This window comes from Ursus americanus, chromosome 8 (genome assembly GCF_024610735.1).
Source record: "Ursus americanus isolate L20-20 chromosome 8, mUrsAme1.1.p, whole genome shotgun sequence".
Lineage (NCBI taxonomy): Eukaryota > Metazoa > Chordata > Mammalia > Carnivora > Ursidae > Ursus > Ursus americanus.
Window position 1 is genome coordinate 26,204,118 of NC_142134.1, and position 27,794 is coordinate 26,231,911.

At 40.8% G+C, this 27,794-nt stretch overlaps 1 protein-coding gene across 1 annotated transcript in view; it reads left to right on the forward strand.

The window, feature by feature from the left end:
• BTC (betacellulin) overlaps window positions 1-27,794 on the forward strand; it is a 45,975-nt gene that overhangs the window by 13,482 nt on the left and 4,699 nt on the right. The window contains exons 2-4 of the mRNA XM_045789610.2: window positions 12,469-12,567; window positions 21,042-21,159; window positions 26,193-26,339. Coding sequence (XP_045645566.2) covers window positions 12,469-12,567; window positions 21,042-21,159; window positions 26,193-26,339 — 364 coding nt within the window. The remainder of the gene's footprint in view (window positions 1-12,468; window positions 12,568-21,041; window positions 21,160-26,192; window positions 26,340-27,794) is intronic.

Below are 27,794 nucleotides of genomic sequence, written 5' to 3' on the forward strand. Positions count from 1 at the left end.
ATGAGATATCGAAGTTAGCATCACCAATGATGTCATGTGGATATCCCGTATTCCTCACATGATGTGATAAGACGGTATCTTGGGATTTGGTATCAATCCCATGCCCCGGGCTCAGGTTTGACCTTCTATTTTACCGTGTATTAGGATAATAACTTAGCAGTGGGGATTCGATTATAAATTGAAAAAAACCCTGATGTAACTATAATTGATAAGTGATATTGACAAAAGTTTCAAATGTGATTATTGATTATTTCAGGAGATACATTTCCAACATTACCATACTTTGATAGAAAACTTCTATGAGAAAATTCTCTAATCACTTTTAGATACATGACAATTGTCCTGAAATGGAGGGTAAGATGAGTGATTGAATGTGTGATTTAGATGCAAGACGAAACTACACCCAAGAATAATATCTATGGAACATAAGAACTAGGAAGATCGGTAGGGGAAGAAAGGGATAAAGAAACGGGGGGTAATCAGAAGGGAGAATGAAGCATGAGAGACTATGGACTATGAGAAACAAACTGAGGGCTTCAGAGGGGAGGGGGGTGGGGGAATGGGATGGACTGGTGACGGGTAATAAGGAGGGCACATATTGCATTGTGCACTGGGTGTTATACACAACTAATGAATCATCGAACTTTACATCGGAAACTGGGGATGTACTGTATGGTGACTAACATAATATATTAAAAAAACATTAAAATAAAAAAAAAGCTACAATTCCCATTTGCCTTTGCAGAAGCATGACAAAGGAAACACATCCTTTTCGCTCTTAGTGATTTCTACCCAACAGTATTCACCACTGTTAAATACTTCTTAAGTGGTTTTCTAGACTAGTCAGATTCTTTATTGGGAATCTGTCTTTGGGATGTGGCAAACAGACATTGCAGAGTTTCAACTGGAAATATGTGGTGTGACCATGTCTCAGTGTGTCTTATTTTCGTAGGTCACACAGGAAAATCAATTGAATGACTTCACAGTCACACCACACACATCAAGAAGGCCCTTGTCCTTAATACTCTGCATAATTCCTCACTCGGCGGGACGGCTTTACTCAGTATCTTCCAGACACACTAGGCTCATTTCTATGTCATTGCTTTTGATCCAGTCTCATTTCCCACCTCTGTGAAACTTTTCCCTATGGTTTCTCCAGCTCAACATATAGCTGCTTTTTGGGATTCCAACAGAATCTATTTTCTATATACCCGACACTTAAAATATACTGCCACATATTTCTTTCTTTCTACTTCAGGTCTCTGCAAATAGTTTTGTTGATAAAGATAATAATGGATTAATGTTAAGTTGGATTGGCTTTCCCTAGCTCATTTTAAAAGCCTAAATTCTGGGGCTTTTTCAGGTTGGGTAAGCATCTACTCTTAAATTCTGTGTTCTTTCCCTTACCATTATTAAAGTTTGATGACTGTTTCCTCATGGGTCAGAGACTGTGTTATCACTAAATCCAGAGGCCAACTTCACATTTTCTCTTCATTTTGCAATCGGATAATCCTCCCTGATAGCAAATTGTTCTTTTGCTTGGCTCCTTTCGCCTCCTCTCTATGAACTATTATGGAAATTCAGTGAGCGCAGAGCTTTTCATTTAAAGTATTATAATGTCTGACTGTCTGGAATGGTCTTATCATAAACGAATGGGAATCAAAAAGTCAAGTTTTGACAACTGATGATTTCTAGGAAACTGGCTCTAGGTTATTATGGGGTTCCCATTCAATATGGTCATTGTTGTCACAGATTTAATAACGGTCATGGTGAGAAAAAAGAGGTTGATTTACTGGCAAAGGCATTATTGTAGCGTTGACAGTTTTCAGATATATGAGTTAGTTTATGTAGGACAGGTGGTTAAATTACTTCCCTCTCTGGGCTTTAAAAATATAAGATTGTGGAGTACTTTTATAAGTTAAAAAAGTGTTACCATCATTCTTAGCCTTTCTTAAACACCAAGATACTGTTTCTACCTTTTGGGATAAAATTTTACATGGGAAGAGGAAAGAGGTCCTATGTTACTTTCCTGATTTTGAAAGAACATAAACTATGAAGACCCCCTTATTTTTTTCTGTCCTGTCTCTACTTCCCTTCCAAGCCTTGGAAATCCAGAAACCTGTCTTTGAGTTTGATAGTATAGGCAGTTTTCCAGGTGATATGATTTGAGAGACCTTGGAAAAGTGCCTCCTTGTCTTAGAACTTGGCTGTCCATGAGATGTCCTGATGCCTCAAATGCTCATTGGACCAGGGCACAAACAATATGCCCCCCTGAAGAGCCCTTTGACTGCTTCCTTTGTCTCTGCTCAGCTCCCTACCCATACTGGGTTGCCCCTTGTTTTGGACTTGGCTAACACCATGTCCAGGGCATGAGTTCTGGCCTCTCATTCAGCAAAGGGCCAGAGATTGAGGCCATTAGCACCCATTACTGGAATTTTGTCCAGGAAATGGGTGATGAAAGTGATTGGGGTAGACATATTTCTCCTTCATTCTTTCTTCCATGAACTACTTAAAGATGGAGGGGTTTTTGGGGGGTTCTAAATGCTTTATATAGCTTACGTATGAGCAAATGTGTTGTCTGAGCAAAGTTTGGTGTCTCTTTGTGGTGCACTTTGGAGCTGCATCTGCGTGATGGGTACACACATTGCATTGCTTTGCCTTTTCCTTTGCTCCATTTCTCTTTTTTCCCCTCATTCTTGTGACCCCAGAGCTTGGACCTTCCAAATAAAGTGATAATCCCTTCATATATATCTCAGGTTCTGCTTTCTAGAAGACCCAGGTTGAAACACTTGAGTTTAGAGTATTTGAGTTAAGTAATTTCTCTCCTTGCACATCTGCTTTGAAAGCAAACACATTTGGAAAGGAAATTATATGTAAAAGTTGTCTTCTATTTGGGGGAATGTCAAGGCAGTACAAAGATACTGGTTTATAGGAGGGCAAAACAATAATGAAAAAAGATGGGAAAGGAGTTAACCAAAATAGATGGAAGAGAATGCTAATGTCAAACTTCCCCTATTTTAGTTTTTGTCTCCATCAACCACAAGCCCACAATGGTAAACATCATTCCATTCCCTAATATTTTTTTCAACTGTATACTATTTTTTCTTTTTCTTTTCCTTTCTCTTTCTTTCTTTCTTTCTTTCTTTCTTTCTTTCTTTCTTTCTTTCTTTCTTTCTTTCTTTTTTTTTTTAGAGAGAGAGAGAATGAGAGCGGGAGAGAGTGAACACAAACAGTGGGGGAGGGGCAGAGGGAGACAGAGAGAATCTTTTTTTTTTTTTTTAAAGGTTTTATTTATTTATTTGACAGAGACAGCCAGCGAGAGAGGGAACACAAGCAGGGGGAGTGGGAGAGGAAGAAGCAGGCTCCCAGCGGAAGAGCCTTATGTGGGGCTCAATCCCAGAACGCCGGGATCACACCCTGAGTCGAAGGCAGACACTTAATGACTGAGCCGCCCAGGCGCCCCGAGACAGAGAGAATCTTAGGCAAACTACTGTGTGCAGAGCTGAATGGGGGCTCGATCTTATGACCCTGAGATCATGACCTGGGCTGAAATCAAGAGCCAGAGGCTTAACTGACTAAGCCACCCAGGCACCCCTTCAACTGCATGTTAGCTATCATCTCTTTTCGGACTTAGAAAATGCTCTTGTATAGTACGTATACTCAGGATTCTGTTTTTCTTTTAGACAATGAAGATACAATGAAAAAATCCCCCAGATCCTTACAGTTTTTACTCTGAATGTTGATTCAAACTTTAAAAACTTTATTAACTTTATTTTTCTAAAATTAGAGATATAATTTATAATCCCCTTGGTTGTTAGACAGCATCATCCAAGATCTGACTTAATGTACTGTGTTTATATCATTGAATCACTTAACCAACCCACTGAATCAGTAACCCTGTCAGGCATACACAGTACGCTGAGTCACTGGCAGAACTGTCCTGAGAATACAAAGAACCATACAAGAACCATATTTCTCTTCATCAACGGAGGCGCGTTAGTTTCAAATGTCTTTTAAAAGTGCTGGAGAGAAACAGCACGTGGGAAGCCAACAAACCATTTTGCTTCACTAAAGTGCATGCACATAGGCACACTGTAGGAATGTGGTATGTGTATGCGTATGTATTTATCTTTCGTACTTTATTTCATAGCCATATTTTACACATGGATCAAATCACAGCACAAATGTAGAAATTTGTCAATATCCACTTAGGAAAATGATAATCTACTGTTTTGCCAGAGGAACTAGCATCCTTTTTTTTTTTTTTTAAGATTTTTTAAATTAATTTATTTGACAGAGATAGAGACAGCCAACTAGAGAGGGAACACAGGCAGGGGGAGTGGGAGAGGAAGAAGCAGGCTCACAGCGGAGGAGCCCGATGTGGGGCTCGATCCCATAACGCCGGGATCACGCCCTGAGCCGAAGGCAGACGCTTAACCGCTGTGCCACCCAGGCGCCCCACTAGCATCCTTTTTTTTATTTCAGGTCTTTTATAGCTGCGAAGGTGTCGAGTACCTACCCTGTGCCAGGCATCACCGAGGTCAATAATTCATCATTTATTTTTTCTCTTTTTTAAAGCACATAGCTTGATCTCTACCATGTAACTGACTTATGTTGGGCCTCAGTTTACAGATGGGGACCCTGAATTTCAATGTTGAGTGACTTAATCATCATCACAAAGCTCGTGAGTAGAAGGTACAAGCAGGATACAAATCTGGTGCCCTCTGACTCCCAGTGTATCCTTTTCCCGCTAACCTATACTGCTTTCTTCTAATACAAATAGAATTGTAGGGACTCGACTATGAGATATTCTTCCAATTTCTGCTTATATTCGTAGATTAATAAATTCTCCTTTGATTTATAGCTGGATTTTCTAGTGGGACATGGAGTGTGGTTCAAATCCTAAAATGAGATTGATACAATATCATAAGAAATCATTGCATTTGGTAGATACAAGTAGAAGTTAAGATATCGAAGAAGATGTCCTAGGTCATCAGAATACAAACAAATGGCTATTTTTGGATAACGTTACATTTATTTTTAAAATATAAAATGCGCTTGGCTGTAAAAATGGAAAATTCAGCTCAGAGATGAGGCAAATACAGCATACATAAGTGTTTAAGTTGGTCATATTTGATCTTTTTAAATAGTTGACCCAGCTGGTGTAGAACTTACCTCAGCATTTAGCAGCTCACTGTGAGACAGCAGGTCATGCTCCTTGTCAGGCTGGGTCTCTTTCAATGCTTCTGTTGTTCCCAATGACCTCATTCTCCATGCTGGCTGACAGGGATAATACTTTTAATAAATCCTGTAATTTTTAATTTGAGCATCTCATAAATGAAGCTTTGACTCAGGAAAGGAGAATTGGGTTTCTTTCCTTTTTTGTCTCTAGTTTTATGAGTACAGTTGATATTTAAAAACTGGCACCAGAAATAGAGACTCCATTTCCCATCACTTAGCAAACACAACTAATCTAACGTTATCTTGTTTTATTTTGTTTTTATTGCTTTAATGCATCTTTCAGAAATTCTGCAGGTCGCGTGAAGTAGGTTGAATGAAAGAATAAGAAAACAAAAAGATTGTGAAATAGTTGACGGATAGGTGAAATCTAATACCATTTTTAAAGGGACATTTAAAGTGTCTAAAATCATTTTTTTAGGTGAAAAACAAATGTGAAACAAAGCACAGCAACAACAAAAAAGAACAAATAAACTCATCAATACACTGCTTCTTAGGAGTACAAGAGATACAGGAGTTTCCTTTTAGGGTAAACTGACTAAAACCCCAGTGTTTAATCAGCCCAAACGGCTGATGTGCTATGGAGCTGTGTTACCAGAACTATGGCGCCCACAAGGTGGGGGACGAGAGCCCCATTTTATTCTGTCTTTGCCAGAGCATGTGAAATGGCACCTTGTTTTGACCTTACCTTTAGGGGACCATGGCAAGGATTATGAGGGTCTTGATGATGGCAGGTAAAAGGTGGTTTGAAGGAACTAGGGTGTTCAGCCTAAAGAAGAGGAATCCTTTCAGGAAAACTTGATGCTGGCTTCAAATAAATGAGAATCTGTCATGGGAAAGAGAGATTAGACTTCTTCCAGGTGATTCCAATGAACAGAGTAAAATTATGGGAAGGCAAAAACCAGCTTAATGTAAAGAAGTATTTATAGAGCTTTAGAAATAAATGCTTAATAATCCTTTTGAATGAATGAATGGCCGCAATTGAAAGAATGGGTAGAAGGTCTCACCGAAATGGAACACCTTAGAAGAGAGTGATGACTCCATACTGAAATTTTAAAGCCAGGTTTGATGAACTCTCACAGAGGATGATTTCAGGGGAGTTGAGAGTTGGTTGGTAGGCTATTTTAATGCCTCTAAGGTTCTTAATAATTCTGAAATTTAATAAAATTTGTGACTCTTCAGAATGAAAATCTTATTATGTTTTCCACATCTCAGTACCATATTTTCTTTCATTTTCTCTAAAGTGTCATCCATACTTTCTCTGATAAAGATAATGATTATTTTAATAACTTCTTTTAAATAAATTCTTTTACTGTATTATTTCATTTGATTTTCATGAACCAGATTATGGGATGGGCAGGGAACCTATGATTCTAATTTTTCATGAGGAAAAAGGTCAGGATGGATTGTTAATTAGCTCAAGGTCTCACAGTGAATTAATGACTGAGTTCGATGATCCTTCCACAAGACAATGAAATTTTCCCAAAGAAATTTTTTAAGAAATTTGAGACTTTGAGGCTGTGTGACTGATTTATATTAAAATGAAACACATTTTCAAAATGAAAGCTATGTTTTGGACAAAAAATATTAAAACAGGTTGGAGAGAATTGCAATGGTTCTCAACCAGGTCAATTTTCCTCTCAGGGATATTTAGCAATGGTGGGAGATATTTTCGATTGTGACAATTCAGAAGTAGGGGGAGTGGTGGGGTAGGATGCTACCAGCATTTGGAGGGTAAAAGCCGGGGCTAATCATTGTCCTACAATACATAGCCTCCTGTAACACAGAATTATCCAGCCCCAATGTCAATAGTGTGAAAGTTGAGAAACCTTTGGATGTTTTGCATTCATTTTAAGCCAGAACTTGGATTCCTTGAACAATGAGGTGAGATGTATAGAATGTAAAATACCTTTAAGCTCTTATTTTCTAAAAACCTTTCATTCACTGAAAACAAAGTTGCATTTGCCAAATTGCTAGCTTTGACTGCAAAGTATGGTACATTGCCAAAGGGGCCCTGCCTTTTAGGCGACACTTTGTAACTTTTTCGGCGTCTACTGGTAGCCCATCCTTTGCCTCTTTCCTATACCTTTGGCTTCTTTGTCAATTTTCTCTCACATGAAAACAAAAACAAAAACAGCTCCCCTTTTTTCTTTATCTATTCACTAATCTTTCCCCTCCCTTTGGTAGTTGGACATCTTTGAAGAGTAATTTGCAATCATTTGCATACTTCTCATGCCACTGATGTTTCTCCCTAACGTTTGTCTTCTGGTGTCCCATATATCTGGTTGGTACCTCAATCCAGCCAGTCACGCAAGCCACAAACTCTGGAGTCATTCTAGACTTCTTTTTTCTCACTTCCCACTCTACCCCAGCAGCCACCAAGTCTTATATTTTACTTTGTGAATATCTCTCATATTCATTTCTTCTTCTTCATACCCAGTGCCACCATCTTGGTTTAGGTGTGTCTGAATCACCTATGCAGGTGTTCAAGTAACCTTTTCAAACAAACACACAACAAATAAAAAGATTATGTTGTTTCTCACTTAAAGCTTTTCAGTGACCCCAAATTAGGTGCCTAACAGAATCCAAAGTAATTAACATGGTCATATGTTACATCCTTGCCCCCCAGCCTCCTCTCCATCACAATCCCCACCCACCCTCTGGACAAACTAGACAAGTTGTATTACTTATACTGTGTCCTTTTACAAACTGTCCCTTTTGTTTAGAATGCCTTGGTTAATTACAACTTTATCCTTTTCTTAAAAAATAATTTTATTTTTTTTAAAGTTTTATTTGTTTTTTTGAGAGAGAGAGAGAGAGAGACCACAAAAAGGGATAGGTTCAGAGGGAGAAGTAGACTCCCCACCCAGCGGGGAGCCGGAAGTGGGACTTGATCCCAGGACTCAAGGATCATGACCTGAGCCGAAGGCAGTCACTTAATCAGCTGAGCCGCCCAGGTGTCCTAATTTTATTTTTAATAAAGTAGAAAATATACATAGGTTTTTAAAAATCCAATAGTACTAAAAGGTTTATAACAACAAATAGCAGATCTTGGTACCATGGCTTGCTTTCTCTACACCTTTTGGAAGCAACCACTTCTGACTATTTTAAGTGTTTCTTCTGTATTTACCTCCATCTTGCTAAATAACTTGCTTGTAATGCTATTTGTTGACTTGTCAAGTTTAGATTTTACCTATTGAGTTTCTCTTCCCTCATAATTTCAGTATATTACTATAGAGGTGATACTCAAAATATTTAAGAACCGGCACAGCAAAGATACTGATTAATCACCCCAGCTTCCCCCAAATGGTGTTCGTGGGCTAATTCCTGGCCCTGATTTTATGACAATTTTTAATATAATAATTTAAATTATCAGTATTTACATGATTACTATCATATAAATGTTGTCTACTGCTGAAACAAATAACATCAATGATTATGTTATCTTGTTTACACAATTTTTATTTTCTAGAAGCTATTAATTGATGTTTTAAAAGTCATTTCTTCCTGATTAAAAACTCCCACAGTCCTCCCCTTCCCTATCAAGTCTCTGCGCTACGTAGAGTTCATTCTCCATCCTGTGTCACCTCTGCTGTTGTCCTTACTAACTACACTACACCTTAAAGATTTGTGTGTCTACCTTCCTTACCAGAATGCAAGCTCCTTAAGGTCAGTGATGATATCTGTTATCTCCGATCCTTCAGTGCCTTGAGTCATGGTATTCAATAAATATTTATTGAATTATGGGTGCAACGAGAATGTCTTTCCTCTTTGAAGCAGCCTTCAGTATTGCGTAAATGGTTTTGTGAGCATTTCTGTGATTTCTGAGTCGCTTCGTACAGATCACAAACTGAAGTGCCTGTCAGGGTCTAGGCAGTTTAAGCAGATGAGCACTGCAAGTCTGTCGGGGTCTGTGGCATTAAGGGGTCACCTGCTGCTTAGCTGTGCCCAGGTGTTGCCAGAAAGGTGCGTCAGACCTGTGTTGCCAGACCTTCTGCTTTTACAGTGGAAGCAGAAAAACCCCGGTGTAATATGAGCTGTCATGATTCAATTTTTTAAAACCGTGCAGATCAAGAAAATGGTTCTTCAGGCTGGATTTGGTTCACGGCGCCAGCTTGTGACTATAACCTGAAGTTTGTGGGTGAGCAGAATAATGCATGCTACCCCAGTGCCTTGAGCTTGGTGCTTGGTTTGCCTGATCGTGCCTCCTCCCTAGGGGTCCTGTCCAGGGCTCTCCCCAGTGGCATCCTTTCACCAGCAGACGCCAGCACGTGGAGTGAGTCTTAGCGGAAGAGGGTCTGGGCACAGGCCCCACCCTGCCAGAATGCTTGAAGGCCCCGGGCAGGGTTTCAGTGGAATCGGGGCTCCCTCTGTTAGGTGGAAGTCTAGAATGATGGGTTAAATTATAAGTGATCGTAGAAAGGAGCCTGAGTAGGCTAAAAATTATATACTAGGTTCCAAGCCATGTGCCTTTTCTTATGTTACTTAATTTTATTCTTAAAATAACCTCGAGAAGGAGATATTGTCATCCCCAGTTTGCAGATCTTGAATCTCTATAAGATTTAGAGTTGTTTGTAAAATTCCCACCATTAGAACAGATTAACTCCAGAATTAAGTCCTCCCGATCCTGCTCATGGAGAAAGCTCACCTACGGGAATTTAAAAATGAATTAAACCTATTTTATAATAATAAAGAAATTGATTGACATTTTCCACTAGAAACGGATACTGGGATTTTTTAATCTGAGAGTTGTTTTGTTCTTTCATAGATTGGTTTGTTCATTCTTTTGACATTTGTTGAATATCTATTGTGTTTTGTGTTAGTTACCAGGATTACAAAGATGAATAAATATACAAACAACGTGCTTGGAAAGTCCTAAATGATTATATGTTTCTCGTTTGTTTTAAGTGTCAAAGGAGGGTGACAGGTGTTGGATAAAAGATATGAAAAATCTAGAAATTGGGTGGCCAAATTGTGTGTGTGTGTGTGTGTGTGTGTGTGTTTTAATTGGGGAGACACTCCTTTTTCTTTTTATTGTTGCAACAAATAAAATAAGCTACTAGAAAATTAGAAAGTGCAAATAAGGAAAATTAAGAAAGAAGTCTCCTAACCAATGTGAGCAACTCTCTGTCTACTTACCTACCTGCCTTTTTGATTATTTATCTGTACGGACATTTTTTACACTTAACCCACACAGATGCAGACACACAGATCACACTACACTATTATTCTGTGGCCTATCTCTCTTACTTAGGAATATATCAAAATGTTCTATTACTATTTGAATTCTGCCTGAATAGTATTTTATTGCACGAAAATAGTTCCATGTATTTAATCAACTCTAACTTGTTAGGTATTTAGGGAATTTCCAATTTTTTATAACCCATGTCGTGTAGAGAATTTTTGCAGCTAAATCTTTTTATGTATCTTGGATTATTTCCTTCAGAATAATTACTAGAAATGAAATGACTGCATTTAAGCATTTGTCTATATTTTTTAGTTTTTTTGCTTTTAGCACATACAGTACTAAATTGTCCTCCAGTAAAGTAGTGCTAATTTACCCATCACCAGTGGATTTGAGTTTCTATTTCTATTCACTGTTTTCAATGCAAGTTACCGCCTTTTTTTTTTGAACCCTTTCTAATTAGATAGCTAGAAAAGAGTCTTTATATTGAAAGATTCTTTTTGAAAATTCTTTTGGCCTTTGAACTTGCCAGATACTATTGTCTTCTGGCACAGCAATCTTACTTCGTGTTATGGTTAATTGGTTAGCTGATGGCCTGTCTTACTAGCTTTGGAGCACTTTGGGGGTAGAGTCTGTCCTATCCACCTGTGTGTTTCTGGATGCTCATGGATGTTTGTTGAACTGACTTGAATTAGAGAACACGCATAGTTTAGACACCATTGGCTAGATGGATAAATGTCAATATACCCAGTGGGCAAGTTACACGATTCCTGCCGGTTACATAATAATGAGTAATTTAAGCGAGCATTGATCACATGCCAGCACTGTGTTGTTTTGTATACTTGCGTGATTGAATCCTCACAGCAATGCTCTGAAGAAGAGATAATAATAATCTCCATTTTGCCAATGAGGAAATTAAGAGGTTATGAAATTTGCCCAAGGGGCATGACTGTAAAGTGGCAAAAACAGGTCATGAACTCAGGTCTAGCTAACTCCCAAGCCACATCGTCTCTCTCCATCTGCCCTCCCTTACCTTCTCCTGCCCTCTCCAACTTCTTATTATAGACATTTAAATATATATATGAAAGTGGAGAGAAGAGCATAATAAACCTCAGTAGAGCCACTGCCCATCTTCAACAATTATCGATATGTGGCCAATCTCGTTGCATCTGTAAGTTTCTCTCAGCACCTTGCCTCCATCTTCCCTTGTGGGATTATTTTAAATTAAATCTCCGATACATTAATTTCATCGATAAGTATTTAAATTTATATCTTTAAGATATATGGACTCTGTTTTTTAACCTGAACCACAATATGATTATCACACTTTAAATTACCTGTAACAATTCCTTAACTTTATCTCATGTCTAGTCAGGGTATTTCTCAGATTAGCTCATTAGTGACTTTTTACAGCTGATTTGTTTGAATCAGGTCCACACAAGGACGACCCACTGTGTTCTAAGCTGTTCTAACCACAGCACAGTATTGCCCTCACCCCCATACCTTTCCATGAGGTCTGTCCTCAGCAACAGGGATACTTAGCTGAGGGAAGCTACAATTTTCAAATAATTCCCACAAATTGAATATCTAGTTCACATATCCCCAGAAGGAAGTACCAACAATAGTTAATACCCGAGAAACATCAAGTCTGTACGCAAAGGAGGGGGTATGTCGCCACGTGGGTTTGTCATCCATTCTCTCTGGAAATTCATCAGTGTATTTGTGTAGCGGCTGAGAACTCTATTTCTCTGCTTCTGGGATGTCTCCATCACAAGCTATGGCCAAGTCTCTTCACTCAAGATGCATAGTTACATGTAAGTGATGTTGGCTTGAAAATTCTGCCTTTGGCATTGAGCTTCAGAAATTAGACTTGCTGGCCTGGGTACCCACCCCGTCCCCACCCCCCTTGCTGTGGGAGGATGCCTTGGAAATGCAAGTCACAGGCTTGTTATTTTCGTAAATGGGTCATGACTTCGGTAGAGTACTTTGCACTGAGGAAATTTTCAAGTGTTCATGCTTGTTTTGGTTCTGTTTTGAACTCGAAGGTCTAGCGATCCTCCACGGTGTCGTGGCAGATGGGAATTCAACCAGAAGTCCCGGAAAGGATGGCCTTCTCTGTGGAGATCCTGGGGAAAACTGCGCAGGTAATGCGTTTGTGATGCGTTTGCATTTTATCAGCCTCGTGTTCAATTTTGGAAAGTTGATTTCCTCAATCTTAATTTGTAAGACTAGAGTAACATAAAACTAGGTGGTTTTCTTGAGCACATACTAATGTCCCAGGCCCTCTGCCAAGTGCTGTGTGTATAGTAATGCCTTCCCTCCTCACAAGGGCCCTCTGAGCTGGATGGTATTTGTGACTTTATTTCAAGATGAAGCCCAGAAAGATTGAGTCACTTGCCGAAGGTTACAGAGCAGGTAAATTACAAATCTGGGATTCACATTCAGGTCTTTCTGATTCCAGTGCTTCCATTTTTAATAATTACACTATTTTGGGTGTCACAGGTGTGTGCTCCAGACTGTAGCATGGAATATCTTGGACTAGATTCATTAAAAAATTGGCATATTCTATTCAAATTATAATTTTTTCTATTCCACAACTTCAAAGAAGGGAAGAAGGCAATGACTTTTACATATTTTTACCTTAGAGATGCTTGATTCAGTATTCTCAAAGCTATTAGTCCAAAGCAGGGATGAGCCTCGGTAAAGGGTCAGATAATAAGTATTTTAGGTCTTGTGGGCCATGCAGGCTTTTTATAGCCAATCAACTTGGCTATGGTACGGTGAAAGCAGCCATGGACACTTTGCAAACGAGTGGCATTAGATGTATTTCAATACGACTTTATTTAGAGAAACAGGCTGTGGGCCACATTTAGCCCTGGGCCATAGTTTGCTGACCCCTAGTCTGTCCTCTACAGATTGAATAGTCTGGTCTTCTGCAGGGGTTGTTCATGATTTAAAACAAAACAAAGGCCAATTCTAAAAGTAGGTTGGAGAGAGCTTCCTGTATTCCCTGGAAACTTTTTGGAGCTGGGAGGGTAGTGACTTGCTGTTAAGTACTCCTTTCCTAGCACCCTGGAGAAGTCATAACTGAGCCAGGAACATGCTGAGCAAGTTGTCCTAATGTGAGTCATCAGTTCCAGCCCAGTCTTCCTCTTTCTTCCCTCATACTAGTAGGTGGCCTGGAAAGTGCCCACGGGCTGTGGAATCCATTGGTGTCTTAGGTCATGCTTGTGTGAACCTTGTCACTCATGTAGAGAGAAGAATAAGGCCAATTTTGTGTGTTTGTGTGCTTTTCTTCAGTTGAGTTTTAAATATCTTCAGTGATAGCATTTTCTCCTTTCCTTTGGGGGATTATTCTATCATCCAGTGATCAATAATGTTAAAAAACCTGCCTCATCATTATCCTAAACATGTTGCCCGTTTTTTTATTTTAATAAGAATGTTTTACACGAGATTTACCCTTTTAGCGAAATTTTAAGTATATACTATAAGATTGTTAATCATAGACAGGATGTTGTATGGTACATCTCCAGAAATTATTTGTCTTGCATAACCCAAACTGCATACCCATTAAACAACAACTCCTCATTCCCACCCACACTCCCACCCCCTAGCCCATGGCAGCCACCATTCTACTCTCAGCTTCCATGTATTTGGCTATTTAGATACCTTTTATAAGTAGAATCCTGGGGACTTGTGCTTCTATAACTGGCTTACTTCACTTAGCATAATGCTCTCAAGGTCCATCTGTGTTGCTGCAGATGGCAAAAGTTCCTGCTTTTTTGAGGCTGAATAATATTCCATTGTTTGTATAAACCACATTGTCTTCATCCACTCATGTGTTGATCGATATTTAGGTTGTTTCTACATCTTGGCTATTGTGAATAGTGCTGCAATAAACATGGGAGTGTGTGTGATGTTCTGATTTCAATTCTTTTGGATAAATACCCAGAGGTTGGATTGTTGGGTCATATGGTAGTTCTGTTTTTGAGGGTTTTTTTGTTTTTTTTAAAGAAAACTCCATACTATTTCCCATAGCAGGTATAAGTTGTCTTTTCAGTCTATTGATTTTTTTCTTTCCCGTGCAGAAGATTGTTAACGTGTTTAAGGTCACACAGTAAGCGGAATAGCCTGACACAAGTTTGGAGAGACTGGCTCCAGAATGTGTATTGTTAATCACCGTGCTAAACTGCAAGAATCATGTGGAAAGATCACAGTGCTGACTATGTGAAGAAAATTTTGAAAAATAATCCTTGAAAGTAAAGCCCAAAAGGGACAAAATATTCTTGAAAAGGAATTAATGCGGAGCGGGAACATTTTGTTTTTATTGACTGCGTGACCTTGGGCAAGTCACTTAAGCTTTTAGACATCAGTTTGCAACCTGCAAAATGGAGAAACGAATCAGTTGATCTTTAGGAGTTGTTCTTGTTTCTAAATGATTTTATAATTTTATTTTCAAATAGCCCTAACCTCTAAGTATTTCATTTTTAGTTTGTCCTTTTCTGTCTTGAGTAAGGACTGTATTCATTCCTACCAATACTTCCGTGTACCTGCGATGCAGCAGGCCCTGTTCTAGGTACCCCAGATGCAACAATGAGCAACATAGTCAAAGATGAAGTCGGGGAGGTAATGGGAAAGAGAGGTAATGGGTAAGTCATGTAGACCCTTGCTGGGGACTATAAAACCTTCAGCTTTGGGTTTTAATAACATCACTCTGGTGTCTGTGTGCAGACGAGACAGTTAAGAGGGGACAGACAGAAGCAGGGAGACTAGTTAGAAGTTGTTGCCATGGAGACTACTTCCGGTCTAGAGATAAATGCCAGGCTTAGACCAAGGGAGTAGAGATGGAGGGATGATTCTGCATATAGTTTGAATACAACCAATAGAATTTGCTGACGAATTGGATGTAGCATAAAAGAGAAAGAAGTCAAAGTGACTCTAAGATATTTGGTCTGAATCACAGAAAGAATGTAGGTATCATTTACTGAGATGAGGAAAGACCAGATTTGAGGGGGGAAATCAGGTGTTCCATTTGGGTAGTGTTAATTTCAAATGCCAGTTAGATAACCGAGTGGAGATGTTCATTGAACTGTTGGACATTGAAGGAAGAGCTCTGGGATGGAAACATAAATTTGGGATTGTGACCATAAAGGCATTCAAAGCCAGGACATGCCCAGAAAGGGAGTGTAGAGAGAAGAGATGAGAAAGCACTGAGTCCCGATGCATTACAAAATTTGGAGGCTGGGGGACATGGGAAAAGAACCAGTAAAGGAGACCGAGTAAAGGAGGCATTATATACACCAGAATCCCATAGCATGCACTCTCGAAAGCAAAAGAAATACAAGTTTTCTTCCTGTTCATTTTTCTTTGTCTGACCCCCCGCCCCGCTGTGAATAATTTTAAGCATGCAAATACACTCACACATCAACACTACATTCTTTTTTCTTCTTTTAAAGGGATAGAATGAAAAAGGACAGCTCTAAGCAAAGGCCCACTCCTGTAAGCTGAGAAATCATTGGCCTAGCCCTCCTGGTTAAAAAACATGCCGACCCGTTCTGATTAGCTTCCTGCACAAGCATATTCTAGTAACACTGGAGGGTTAACAAGTACATCTGTGAGACTTATTTTTCTTTTCCTGGAGTCACCAACTCTTTTACATTTCTGTAGGAAATGGCGTTGGATGTAACACAAATGGGAATCCTCAGATAAGAGAGATTTTCAAATTTCACACTTCTTCAAGGACAGTGTGAATTTATATTCCCCGGTCTCCTGGAGATAGTTGGCAAGATAAGAAGGAAAATTACCTTAGAAAATGTAAAACTTTCTTCCTCACCTCCTGTCTTAAGAAGGTTGTAAAAGGAGGAAACCCCTATTGGGAAGTTGCCAGAAAGCCAAGGACTAGAAGTTTAAAGGCTTAGACTTGACTTCATAGACTAAGAAGAAACTTCTCTGCAAACTTCAACTGTGACCACTTAAACTTTTCTGGGCTCTAGCCGCTCCCTTTTTAAGGTCAGGTATCTACGTGACAAGATAAATGTATAGGTATTTTTTTACTCCCTCTCTCTCGTTAACAGTGATGGGATTTTATCTCAAAATTTAGGCCCTCCTTTTAAGTCTCTTGCACAGAGATTTAACTATGTATTTAACTAGGGGGTTAGAGGTACTATGAGGTTATCACAGTGTAATGAGAATTACATCAAATATATTACCCTTCGAGTTGATTTTATAAAAGCTGCTGATATTAATATCATTTATAAAATCATTAAATAGATTTGTAATGAGCACGACTGGAAGAACTAAGTGAATGTTTTAGGAAAAATAAAGCTAATGTATCAATTCTGAGGAGTTTTAAACACAAAAGCATCACGAGACCTGTTTGGGTTTGAGAATAAGAATCATTTACAAGAAAGACCAGGGACCTGTGCTGTTTAACCAAAGCAGCCATCAAACGGAGAGAGATTCCATATTGAAACTAAGTCATTCGAGGGTGCGCTACATTCCTTTACTTTCGTTGGACCCAAGAGAATCTATCACATCTCATCTAACCATTCATATGATCCAAGGAAGGTGACCACTTCTTGTCAATCTGCCCATATGATGGAAAAAAGATGTTCTTACTTAGAATTAGATATTGTCATATACCTCCCTGCAGTAACCCTCGTATTTTCTTATTTAATTGGCTTTAGAATCTTTGGAAAACGGTCTCTCAAGAAGAGATTGAGATTTGTTACTTGGGGAGCTCATCGGCTTGGGAGCTCGTGTTGTACTTTTTTAGTGCAATTTTGTGGGACATACTCATTCCCAGAGAATGTTTTGGTTTTGGGAATGCGGGCTGGAAAACAGTAAGGTGGGAGGGAAAAAAGATCAATTAAGTTCCACCACCCCCGGTATCAGGGAAATTTTCATGTTAGGTTTTCAAGACCAGGTCATTCACTTCTCAACAAAGAAACACAATACGTGGGACGAATCATTCTTTTGTCCTAGGATTAACTTTTCCTTCTTGATAAACATCTCCGGAACGGAAAGGCAGGCCTTGCCATCCCCTGCTCTGTGTCATCAGGTCTCAAGATAGGCAGAAAATGTTAGATTTCACAGTTGTTCGATTTTCAGATAGTGTGACCTTGACGAGTAATAGATGAAGGCAACTGGGATTGAAGGTGCGTTTTCGAGGGGTTTTTTTATAATAATTTTAAAATTATGCTATGTTAGTCACCATACTGAAGGTGCATTTTGAAAGGGGGTATGTTGATAAGCCTTCTCATTTCCGTCAGAGAGAAGAGATGATCCCATCTGCTTGGGGAGCTTGGGGGAGGGTGTGTAATGTATTTTTCTCCGGTTTTTAAAGTTCCATAGAGAAATCACTGGACATTTTCTGCTGGGTGGCATGGAAGGGTTTTTAAATCCAAATAATGCTGGGAATATTGAAGATCCTGTTTATTTGGCAAAGGAGAGAGCTCTGTGAATGATCCAGACAGCGCCTGGCAACCATTTCCCTGGCACAGATGGGGGTGTGCTGCTTGGATGGGTCGAGGCTGGTCAAGTCACTGCACCCACCAGCTGCTGGTCAAGGCGCTTTTTGGTATCTTGCTCTGTATGGTGTTTATTGAAAGGCTGGCTACATTAAAGGGGGCGTAACAACGGAGGAAGCAGACAAGCTCAGGATATGAGCCATATATGGCTTACACTTAAAGTCAGGTATGCTTTGCAAAGAAGGAAGGACCTTTCTGGAGCCCAGCAGACCTGTCACTAAGTCTCATTGCTTCTTAAATTCACCTCTTAGACCTCCATGCCCCTGCTGCAGGCCCAGGCCCATATTTGCATGGTTCAGGCAATCGTCTTCTCCTTGCTCCCAGCCTCTTCCTACTCTAATCCAATTTGCAGCTTCCTACCTAATACACTGATTTCAATGCTAAACTCAATGGTTCTCAATGTAGTTCTTACATATACCATTTAATCCATAAGAACCTTCTTCAGCTCTCCCCTGCCTTGTATTTCAAGTGTAAAACCCCTCAGCCTACTGACATTTGAGGTCTCTAACTTCCATTCACAGCCGTCCTCCCTACCATGTCCCCTACATCTCCGTTAAATCTGCCTCCTCTGCCTGCGTGATCAGGCTTGCGTATTCCTGACCCTGAGCTTTCGCTTCTAACATTCTCCACAACGGAATAGCTTGCTTACTTCCTCCTAAAAAACAATCCATATTTTCCAGAACTTTTCCTTCATTAGATAAACACTCTTTGTAATGATACCAGATTTCTCTTAGAATTGCCACGATTTTCAAGATTCTAGTATCCACTCAGTTACTGAGGACTTGATTGTCCAGGGTCCTCTGCTGGCAACTTGCATGTGAGTTCTTATTTGAGCTCCACAAAGGCCCTCTAAGGTAGATGCTCTTCTCTTCAGTGTACAGGTGGGGAAACTGAGGCTCGGGCAGCTTCGTAAGCTTGCCCAGACTCGTGCAGCTAAGGAAAGGCAGAGCTGAAAATGAAACACTGATTTTCTTCCTCCTAATCTGGTCTTCTTTCTTTCCACTGTTTCCAGCGTGCCACAACTGTTTATATGTGGTTACTAGGGCTGTTCTTACTGATGCGTTCTTATTATCATCTTTAATGTGTTCTATTATACCAATTTAGAAGACAAGATATGCTTTACTCTTTTGATGTTTTCCAGGGCTTACTACAGGGCTCTGGAAATAGAAAGTACTCATGAAAGTTGACCAATAAGTGTATTTGCCAAAGCATACAGACCTTTGTTTTTGAGACACTTTGTAGTTATTTCTGGAAGAAATTTCAGTACGAGTCCCATTGACTGGCATGCGTGGGAGCAAATGTCTGGCATGTACAAGCTGTCAGCATAGCTGGTAATCAAGTCACCAACCAGAACCAGGTGAGCCCGTTCCTCAGCAACGCTCTGCCGCCCCCTGAAACTTTGTGACCTGGCATCACAGGAATTTGCTGTGCATAGAGCATCCAAAGTTCTTGGCAAGTCCTCTCCCTGGTGGCCCTGGGCAATTATATGTACTCATTTTTTAATATTAATTAAGAAGTGTTAGGAGTCATTACTATTAATGTCACTGGGATGCCAGGTGCCACCCTAGACCTGGTGTGAAATGCCCTACTGAAGTGAACATCGCCATCTTTCTGGCTCCACTGGTGTCTGAGTCCTGTAAACTGGTGGTCACACCACGAATGTGGAAAAGTCCAACCCTGGGCTGGAGCTGGCTAGTTAGCTGTAGTCTCTGGGTGTGGGCACATGTCTGGTGTGACTCAGCACATGGAACAGCAAGTCAGTTTCTCTGTACTCTTTCTCGTGTCAATCCTTATTTATTAAAACCTTCTACATGCGAGCGAGGGAGAGATTGTTACATATTCCTGTTGCCAGGTAAAAAATGAGGCAATGAAAACCCTAAAAGGTAAGATAAGGAAGTTAGAGCAGGATCGAAATCCGGGATATGAAGCTTCCAGTATTTTCTTTCTTCAGGGCAAGAGAAACCATTCAGGGGTTAAATGAGAGAGAGAATCTCTTATTCAGGCAGGCATGACTTCTGGGTGCGGCAGGCCGAGAGCCGACGACAGCTACCTGCTGAACATCTGGCTTGGCTGAGCACCAGGGTGGAGTGGTCATGGACTCTGGGGCAAGACCTCCTGGGTCTGAGTCTCGCTTCTGCCACTTACCGCTGTGTCATCTTGGAAGGTGACTTAGCCTCTGTGTGTTGTTCTTTGTTCATCCATAAATGGGAGATTAGAGTGATGCTGTCCTCACAAGGCTGTTATAAGCATTAAGTTAATGTATGTTACCATATGTATGTATAGAATATGACCAGAATCCAACACTCCGTAAGTGCTATGCGCATGTGAAAGGAAGGAAAGGAAGGGAAAGGATAGAGGAAAGGAAAGGACAGGACAGGACAGGACAGGACAGGACAGGAAAGGAAAGGAAAGGAAAGGAAAGGAAAGGAAAGGAAAGGAAAAGAAAGGAAAAGAAAGGAAAAGAAAGGAAAAGAAAGGAAAAGAAAGGAAAAGAAAGGAAAAGAAAGGGGAAAAAATAGTCCTTTCTTTAATGGAAAGAAAAATGGCTCTGATAAGCTTCTCAGAAAGAGCAACCTTCTCTCATCACAGCTATGCTTCACCCTTTGAGCAACATCAAGGCTTCTGAGAGGTGGGCTGGACACAAATCTTTTTTTTTTTTTTTTAAGATTTTATTTATTTATTCGACAGAGATAGAGACAGCCAGCGAGAGAGGGAACACAAGCAGGGGGAGTGGGAGAGGAAGAAGCAGGCTCATAGCGGAGGAGCCTGATGTGGGGCTCGATCCCAGAACGCTGGGAGCACGCCCTGAGCCGAAGGCAGACCCTTAAGGACTGCGCCACCCAGGCGCCCCTGGACACAAATCTTAATTAAAATATGCAACATTCCCACCAAGATCCCCAAGTCCCTATCTCTAGAGCTATTTGGGGACCCCAAACGTCTAGCTTTTTTCCCCAGTGTGGAGACAATCAGAGAAACGAGAAATTGGAGTATACTCTATAGAAAAACCGCCGCGAAGAGAGGAATAGGATTCTAGGCGCGAACGTGTATGTGAAGTGAGTGGACTGACGGCGCTTTTTCTCGTTTGGCAGCTACCACCACGCAGTCGAAGCGGAGAGGCCACTTCTCGCGCTGCCCCAAGCAGTACAAGCACTACTGCATCAAAGGGCGATGTCGCTTCGTGGTGGCCGAGCAGACGCCGTCCTGCGTGTAAGTGGAGCCCCGGGCAGCGGGCAGAGGGTGCCCAAGGGGGCCGCCCTGGGACGTGAGGGCGCTGGAAAGTCTGAGCTGGCCAAGCCCTCTGTCGGGACACCGGTCCCCGGGTCCTGTCCCCGGCCACTTTGGGCAGCTTCTTACGGAGAAACTGACGCCCACTGTCCTCCTGAAATAGGAGCCTGCGAGAGCCCAGAGCCGCTCCCAGGCTGTGTCCTCTGCTGCCTTCCGCAAGCAGAACTTTCCGTCCAGTGTAAGCGTGCTTTCCGGCTCCATGAACCTCCCAGGTGGTTCCAATGGAAGCGAATTCTTCTGGCACGTGTGAGGTGGTTTGTAGTTAATGGAAATATGAAGGATTTCCTGCCAAATTAAAAGCTACTTTTGCAGGTGTCAGTTAAGTGCTAGGAAATGAGTCCTGTCCACAAGCAGAGATTTGCGAAGCCTGTTTGTTACGAGGGAATGGGAAAAAACCCGCTCTTTCCACCACGTAGGAGATTGAGTCCAAGTTTAATCTTATTCAGGCATAAACAACTTTTTTGCATTTAAAAAAATAATTATTTTCTTCCAAAGAGACGTCCCTCTAAGTGCACTCTGAGGCCTTTCCCGGTGGATGAGCAAGGTGATTTTTTTAAGTATAATTTTGACCTAAAGTTCATAGGATGTTTATGTTTTTATGTGTAGTTGCCCAGTATGCGTTTTTTTTTTCAAAAGTGTCTCAGAACAGTGATTCCAAATGCTAATTTAGTGGAACATTTAAGGGTCATGGACTTCATCAAAATTTAATTATGATTAAATCTAATTAAAAAATAAATACACTGGATAATACTTAGAGGGCATAAGAATGGTTAATGTAAGAAAATAAAAAAAATGTGTGTGTGTTTGCGTGTGTTTGCGTGTGTTTGTGTGTGTTTGTGTGTGTTTGTGTGTGTTTGTGTGTGTTGGGAAAGAAGAGAGCTGATTCTCTTTTTTATTTCCTCTAATTGCTCACTGGCTTAGGAGAATATATTGAGTTTTAAAAATATTTATTTTAATTTTTTATTTCTTTAGAGAAAGAGGGAGGTTGTGAATGCTCGTGCAAGCACGGTGGTTTGGGGGGGTGGGAATCAGGAATCTTAAGCAGGCTCCGCACCCAGAGCAGAGGCCCACCCGGGGTCCAATGTCATGACCCTGAGATCATGACCTGAGCCGAAGTCAAGAGTCGGACACTTAACTGACTGAGCCACCCAGGCTAATGCCCTTTAACCCAATACGTTTTTCTAACTTGTCCCTCTGTCTACAGATTTATTGTTCTTTAATATTGCTGCCTTCTCAGATGGGAAGCACATGGAATCTACCTGCCTAAGATCACTACGCAGCTCATCCCCTCAGCGAGGGGTTAAAACTCATTTCCACGGCCTGCGTAAGCTCCTGCGATCCTGGCTCACCCTTCTAGCCATCTCTCTCACTGGATGCCCAAATGTTCGCTGAGATCCTACATTCCTTTTCATGCTTTATCACACAAGCTCCCACAGTCCCGAAAGCTTATCGTTACTGATGCTTGAGATGCAGCTCAGACATCAGCTCCTCCTGGACCCCTGCTTTGGCGTTGACTCCGCTCTTCTCGGACACACACTCGGGGGTGTTGGATGTCCTTTCTCTGAGATCCAGTCACCCTCCTGGAGCATAGCTGTTGGTTTCCTTGAGTGTCCCTTCCGTGTCTGTGAGCACCTAAAGGGTGGGGGTCGTGGCTTATTCACTTGTTGTGTACCAGCGCCAAGTACAGGGTCAGAATTTAATAGGTGTTCTGGGGCGCCTGGGTGGCACAGTGGTTAAGCGTCTGCCTTCAGCTCAGGGCGTGATCCCGGCGTTATGGGATCGAGCCCCACATCAGGCTCCTCCACTATGAGCCTGCTTCTTCCTCTCCCACTCCCCCTGCTTGTGTTCCCTCTCTCGCTGGCTGTCTCTATCTCTGTCGAATAAATAAAATAAAAATCTTAAAAAAAAAAGAATTTAATAGGTGTTCTGGAAAAGACTGGTGAAAAAGTAAATAAGTCTTCCTGGCACGGTCCATCGAATTCTATGCTAACTGTCAAAACCAAGGCCTTACTCTGGGCCAGGAACAGCTTCTTAGTGGTAAAATGCTGCAGAATCAATGGGAAGCCAAAGAGCAGAGGAGTCAAGACACAGATTTTGGAGTCAGAGAGACCAAAGTTAAGATTTTGTTTGCACCAATTATAAGCACTGCTAGCAATGAGTCAATTACCTTTCCCGAGCCTCAGTTTTATCATCTATCAAAGGGAATAGTAATAGCTCTCTCTCAAGTGTTGAAAATAAAGCAATATATTAAGCAAAAATACTTATTATAGTACCCGGCACAGAGTCGATGTTCCATAAATTGTACCGCTGAGGTGAGTGGGACGTATTTGACCTGCGCCTGACCTGTTCGGTGACTTGGCAGAGCATAGATTCAGGCGAAACTGTCTTGCTATGGGTGACTCTGCTACCCTGAAAAACCAGATGTACCCCCTTTTACTTGGAATTACTGGAGTTGTGAACTCCTGTTTTTACATTAAAAAAAAAAAAGTTGTGTTTCCAATAACTCAAATCCCCTTGGTCTTCTTAGTATTTTCTCAGAATGGGGATGATTTGTTTCCAGACACATCCTTTTTATTTATTTATGCAGCACAGTTCATGTAAGCAGTGCTGTGTGGGCTTGGGCCATAAACTTGAGAGTCAAGCTTCCCAAGTTTGAATCCCAGCCCCACTCACTTAATTTCTCTGTACCTCCGTTTCTCCATCAGTAGAATGGGTTAATAATGGCACCTATCTCAGAAGATGTTATAAGGATCAATTGAGTTAATAGCTACAAATCTCTTATAACAGCGTCTGCTGATTATTTCAGAACAGTGATCCCAAATCTGATTTGTCAGAGTCCTGAAGGGTCACAGGCATCTTTAAAAATTATTTCACATTTTGTAAGATGCTTATTAAATAAAAACTAATTTTTTCAGTTATTCAGCATTTGATAAATATCTACTAGGACCTGGCCCTCTTGACCCCTTCCTCTCCCATTGAAATGGCCATCAGCTGAGATGTTATTGGTGTACTGAGAAGGGAACTAGCATGAGAGCCACTGTAACTGGCTACGGCAAGGTCTGACCTTCTAGCATGGCTTCGTTAGGTGATAACTTGCGGGAAGTACTGCTTACGGAGAAATTCAATTATAGCATGATTAAGCCACCGAACCCAGGACTTACCGTTCTAAAAGGGCAGCAAGTAATTGCTGTGTATTTTAAGGGCAAAGTTATTGTTTAAAAATGCCATATTCAGTAACTTTGTTAGAGAAATAAGCTAATTGGAAAAGACTATTCATTATGACCTTAAAAAACTCTTTAAAAAATCTCCCTCCCACACATGCAATTAAAAGTGATTTTCCCGTCCAGTTCCTGTCCTATGTGCAAGAGACCTTTGATATTTCAAGATATTTCTAAGGTCTCTTCCTGTGATTTTGACCTTGTGATGAAGATGCCTGGCTATCTTGCAGGAAGCAATTCTCCCTCACACAACCTTGGGGTCCTTTCGCAGTAGATGCCATTAGATATCTCTTCGCTTTTGCTTGCATCGAGCATTGCCTTTCAACTGATGGTCGTGACCGAGCTGGGTTTTTTGTTGTTGTTGTTTCAAGCATTCTATCGGTTATAATGTTGGCATTCAGGGATCTCCTTACTCGTGCAAGATGTGGGAATTAACTGCCTCGCTCCTGTCAAACGTAACCTATAGAATGGCCTGGCAAATAGATCCTTTCTTGAAAAAAGAAAAACAGAACAAAACAAAACAATCGCGTTTACAGAGAAATCTTTTCAAGAAGCAGAATTCCATCTTTTTGAGATTTATGTGAGTTATGTAATCGTATGTATTTTGAGATTTATGTAAAAAGAGACCAGTATCTCTTTTGTAGTGAATGAGTCCGAGGGGTCGAAAGGGCAAGTACTTGCTGATGCCGAGGTACTGATGTCACGACATATGTTTTCAGGTTTGAAGTGTCCTCAGACAAACTTCTCGGGTACATTTGGGGCATCTAACGTGATTCAGAGAATACTATGGCTTGTCCCCAAATCCCTGAGCCTTTAGCTTGCTGTTGCTCAGACGGGCCCTTGGCTTGGTCAAAGGGAACCTGCTGTGTTGGGGTAAATCCTGAGGCTGCGATGATAAACAGTTGAGAGACTGAGGAAAGTGAATGTCCCCCTTGGAGACTGGGTGCTGTCTGGTCGCTGCACTTTATGAGGGCCACGGAGAAAGGGGCCATTTACAGGACAGTGGAGGGCATGGTGTACGCTTCTGAAAATGGACCCCTGAGCATCAGATAAAGGAGCTGGAGAGGACAAGACTGCCTGTGTTTTGGGGGGATGTGGTTGGAGAGGTGGTGAAGAGAAGAGCATCCCCTCGTCTGGGGCCACTTTGAGTGGCAGAGTCAGAACCAGTGGGTGGAAGTTAAGAGAGAGAGAGGGGAATCCTGTTGGATCACATTTATGGAGCTTTCTATGTGTTCGGCATTGGTCTATGAACTTTCACGCACATCACCACGTTAGAGCATATAACACAGTGAAATTCTTAAATAATTTGTAGCAAGAGAACTCGGGCGTGTTGAGTGCCCTACAATGAAATGGGAAGTCCTGGGGATTTTGAATTCCTTGTCATGGTCCTATCTAAGTGCTTGGGAAGGCTGCAGAGGGAATTTTACCATCCCCTCTCTTTCAAGCTTGGAATCTAAAATTTTAAACTAAGTTTTAGTAAATTGCCATCATCTCTGCTTATTTTTATTGGCCATATTGTTAATGTTCAAGTGATGACAGGTTTTCAGCAAAGCAAAGAAAGTGAAATTACTTGTGAACACAGTGGCGTTCAGCTTAATCTGAAAAAAAAAATATTTTAAAGGAAATGCGCCCTTTACTAATTCCCGTTAATGACAATAGTGTTAGTTTCTTCAAACAAGAAATGGTAGAGATTCTTCAAAGTCTTGCACCATTTACCCTGTTGTTTTATTTTTCCAGCTGTGATGAAGGCTACACTGGGGCGAGATGTGAGAGAGTTGACTTGTTTTACCTCAGAGGCGATAGAGGGCAGATTTTGGTGATTTGTTTGATAGCAGTTATGGTCATTTTTATCATTTTGGTGGTCGGTGTCTGCACATGCTGTCAGTAAGTATTTTTTAAATTTAATTTTAAGTAAATCTGAGAAATTGTATTTTGCTGTTTCTTTTCTTCTTTCCTTCCTTCCTTCCTCTTTCTTCTTTCCTTTTTGCCATGATTTAAATAAATCACTTTGTGAGGTTTGCCATCACTTTTATTGAGGTATCCACTTGCAATAAAACACACGATGCATAGTTTTTGTCATTTTGCTAAGTGTAATTATTATAATTAAAAATCAAATGTGTATAAATCTCTTGATTAAAACAAGAAGGTAGACAAAAAGTGTGAAGGTGATCAAAGTGTCAAGGTGATAAACTGGGGCGCCTGGGTAGCGCAGTCGTTAAGTGTCTGCCTTCGACTCAGGGCATGATCCCAGCGTTCTGGGATCGAGCCCCACATCAGGCTCTTCCACGGGGAGCCTGCTTCTTCCTCTCCCACTCCCCCTGCCTGTGTTCCTTCTCTTGCTGGCTGTCTCTATCTCTGTCAAATAAATAAATAAATAAAGTGTCAAGGTGATAAACTTTCCGTTGTCAGATAAATAAATCCCTGGGATGTCACGTACATCATGGCAACTGTAGTTAACAATACTCTGTGGTATATTTGCAAGTTGCTAAGGGAGAAGATCTTAAAAGTTCTCACCACAAGAAAAAAAATTTTGCGACTACGTATGCTGGCCAATGTTAACTAACCTTCCTTTGGCGATCATTTTGCAGTATATACATATATCGAACCATTATGTTGTATATGGAAACTAATACAGTGTCCTGTGTCCATTATATCTTAATAAAAGAGCCAATTATGGAATCTTAAAGTCAGTCATATTTTATGTGGGTTTTTTAGTAGGCTCACTAAGACTTTTTTTTTTTTTTTATCTTAAATTGTACCATGATGCAGTAACTTAGGAAGGTAGGAACAAACACACGGAAATATTTTTTTTCCCTAGGCCACAATAAAATAATGGATTTTATTTACAAAAGAGGATTACACTGTTTTTCCTGTTTTAAGGATTTTTAATTTTTTTGATGGAGAGAGAGAGAGCACAAGCAGGGGAAGCAGCAGGCAGAGGGAGAGGGAGAAGCAGGCTCCCCGCTGAGCAGGGAGCCCGATGTGGGGCTCGATCCCAGGACCCTGAGATCATGACCTGAGCTGAAGGCAGACGCTTAACTGACTGAGCCGTCCAGGGGCTTCTTTTCCTGTTTTTACTTTTCATTATGTATCACAACTTTGAGAATCAAGAAACACCTTGATTTTTCTTTTTTTCTCTGACACAGAGTGTTTTGGGATAATTCTTAAGTTCGTTTCTTTTATAAAGTTATCAAAATTTGTGTCAGATGAGGACTCCAACAGAATACAGTAAAAAGACATTTTTTAAAGTGCTATATTTTGGGGGTGCCTGGGTGGCTCAGTTGGTTAAGCGTCTGCCTTCTGCTCAGGTCATGATCTTGGGGTCCTGGGATCGAGCCC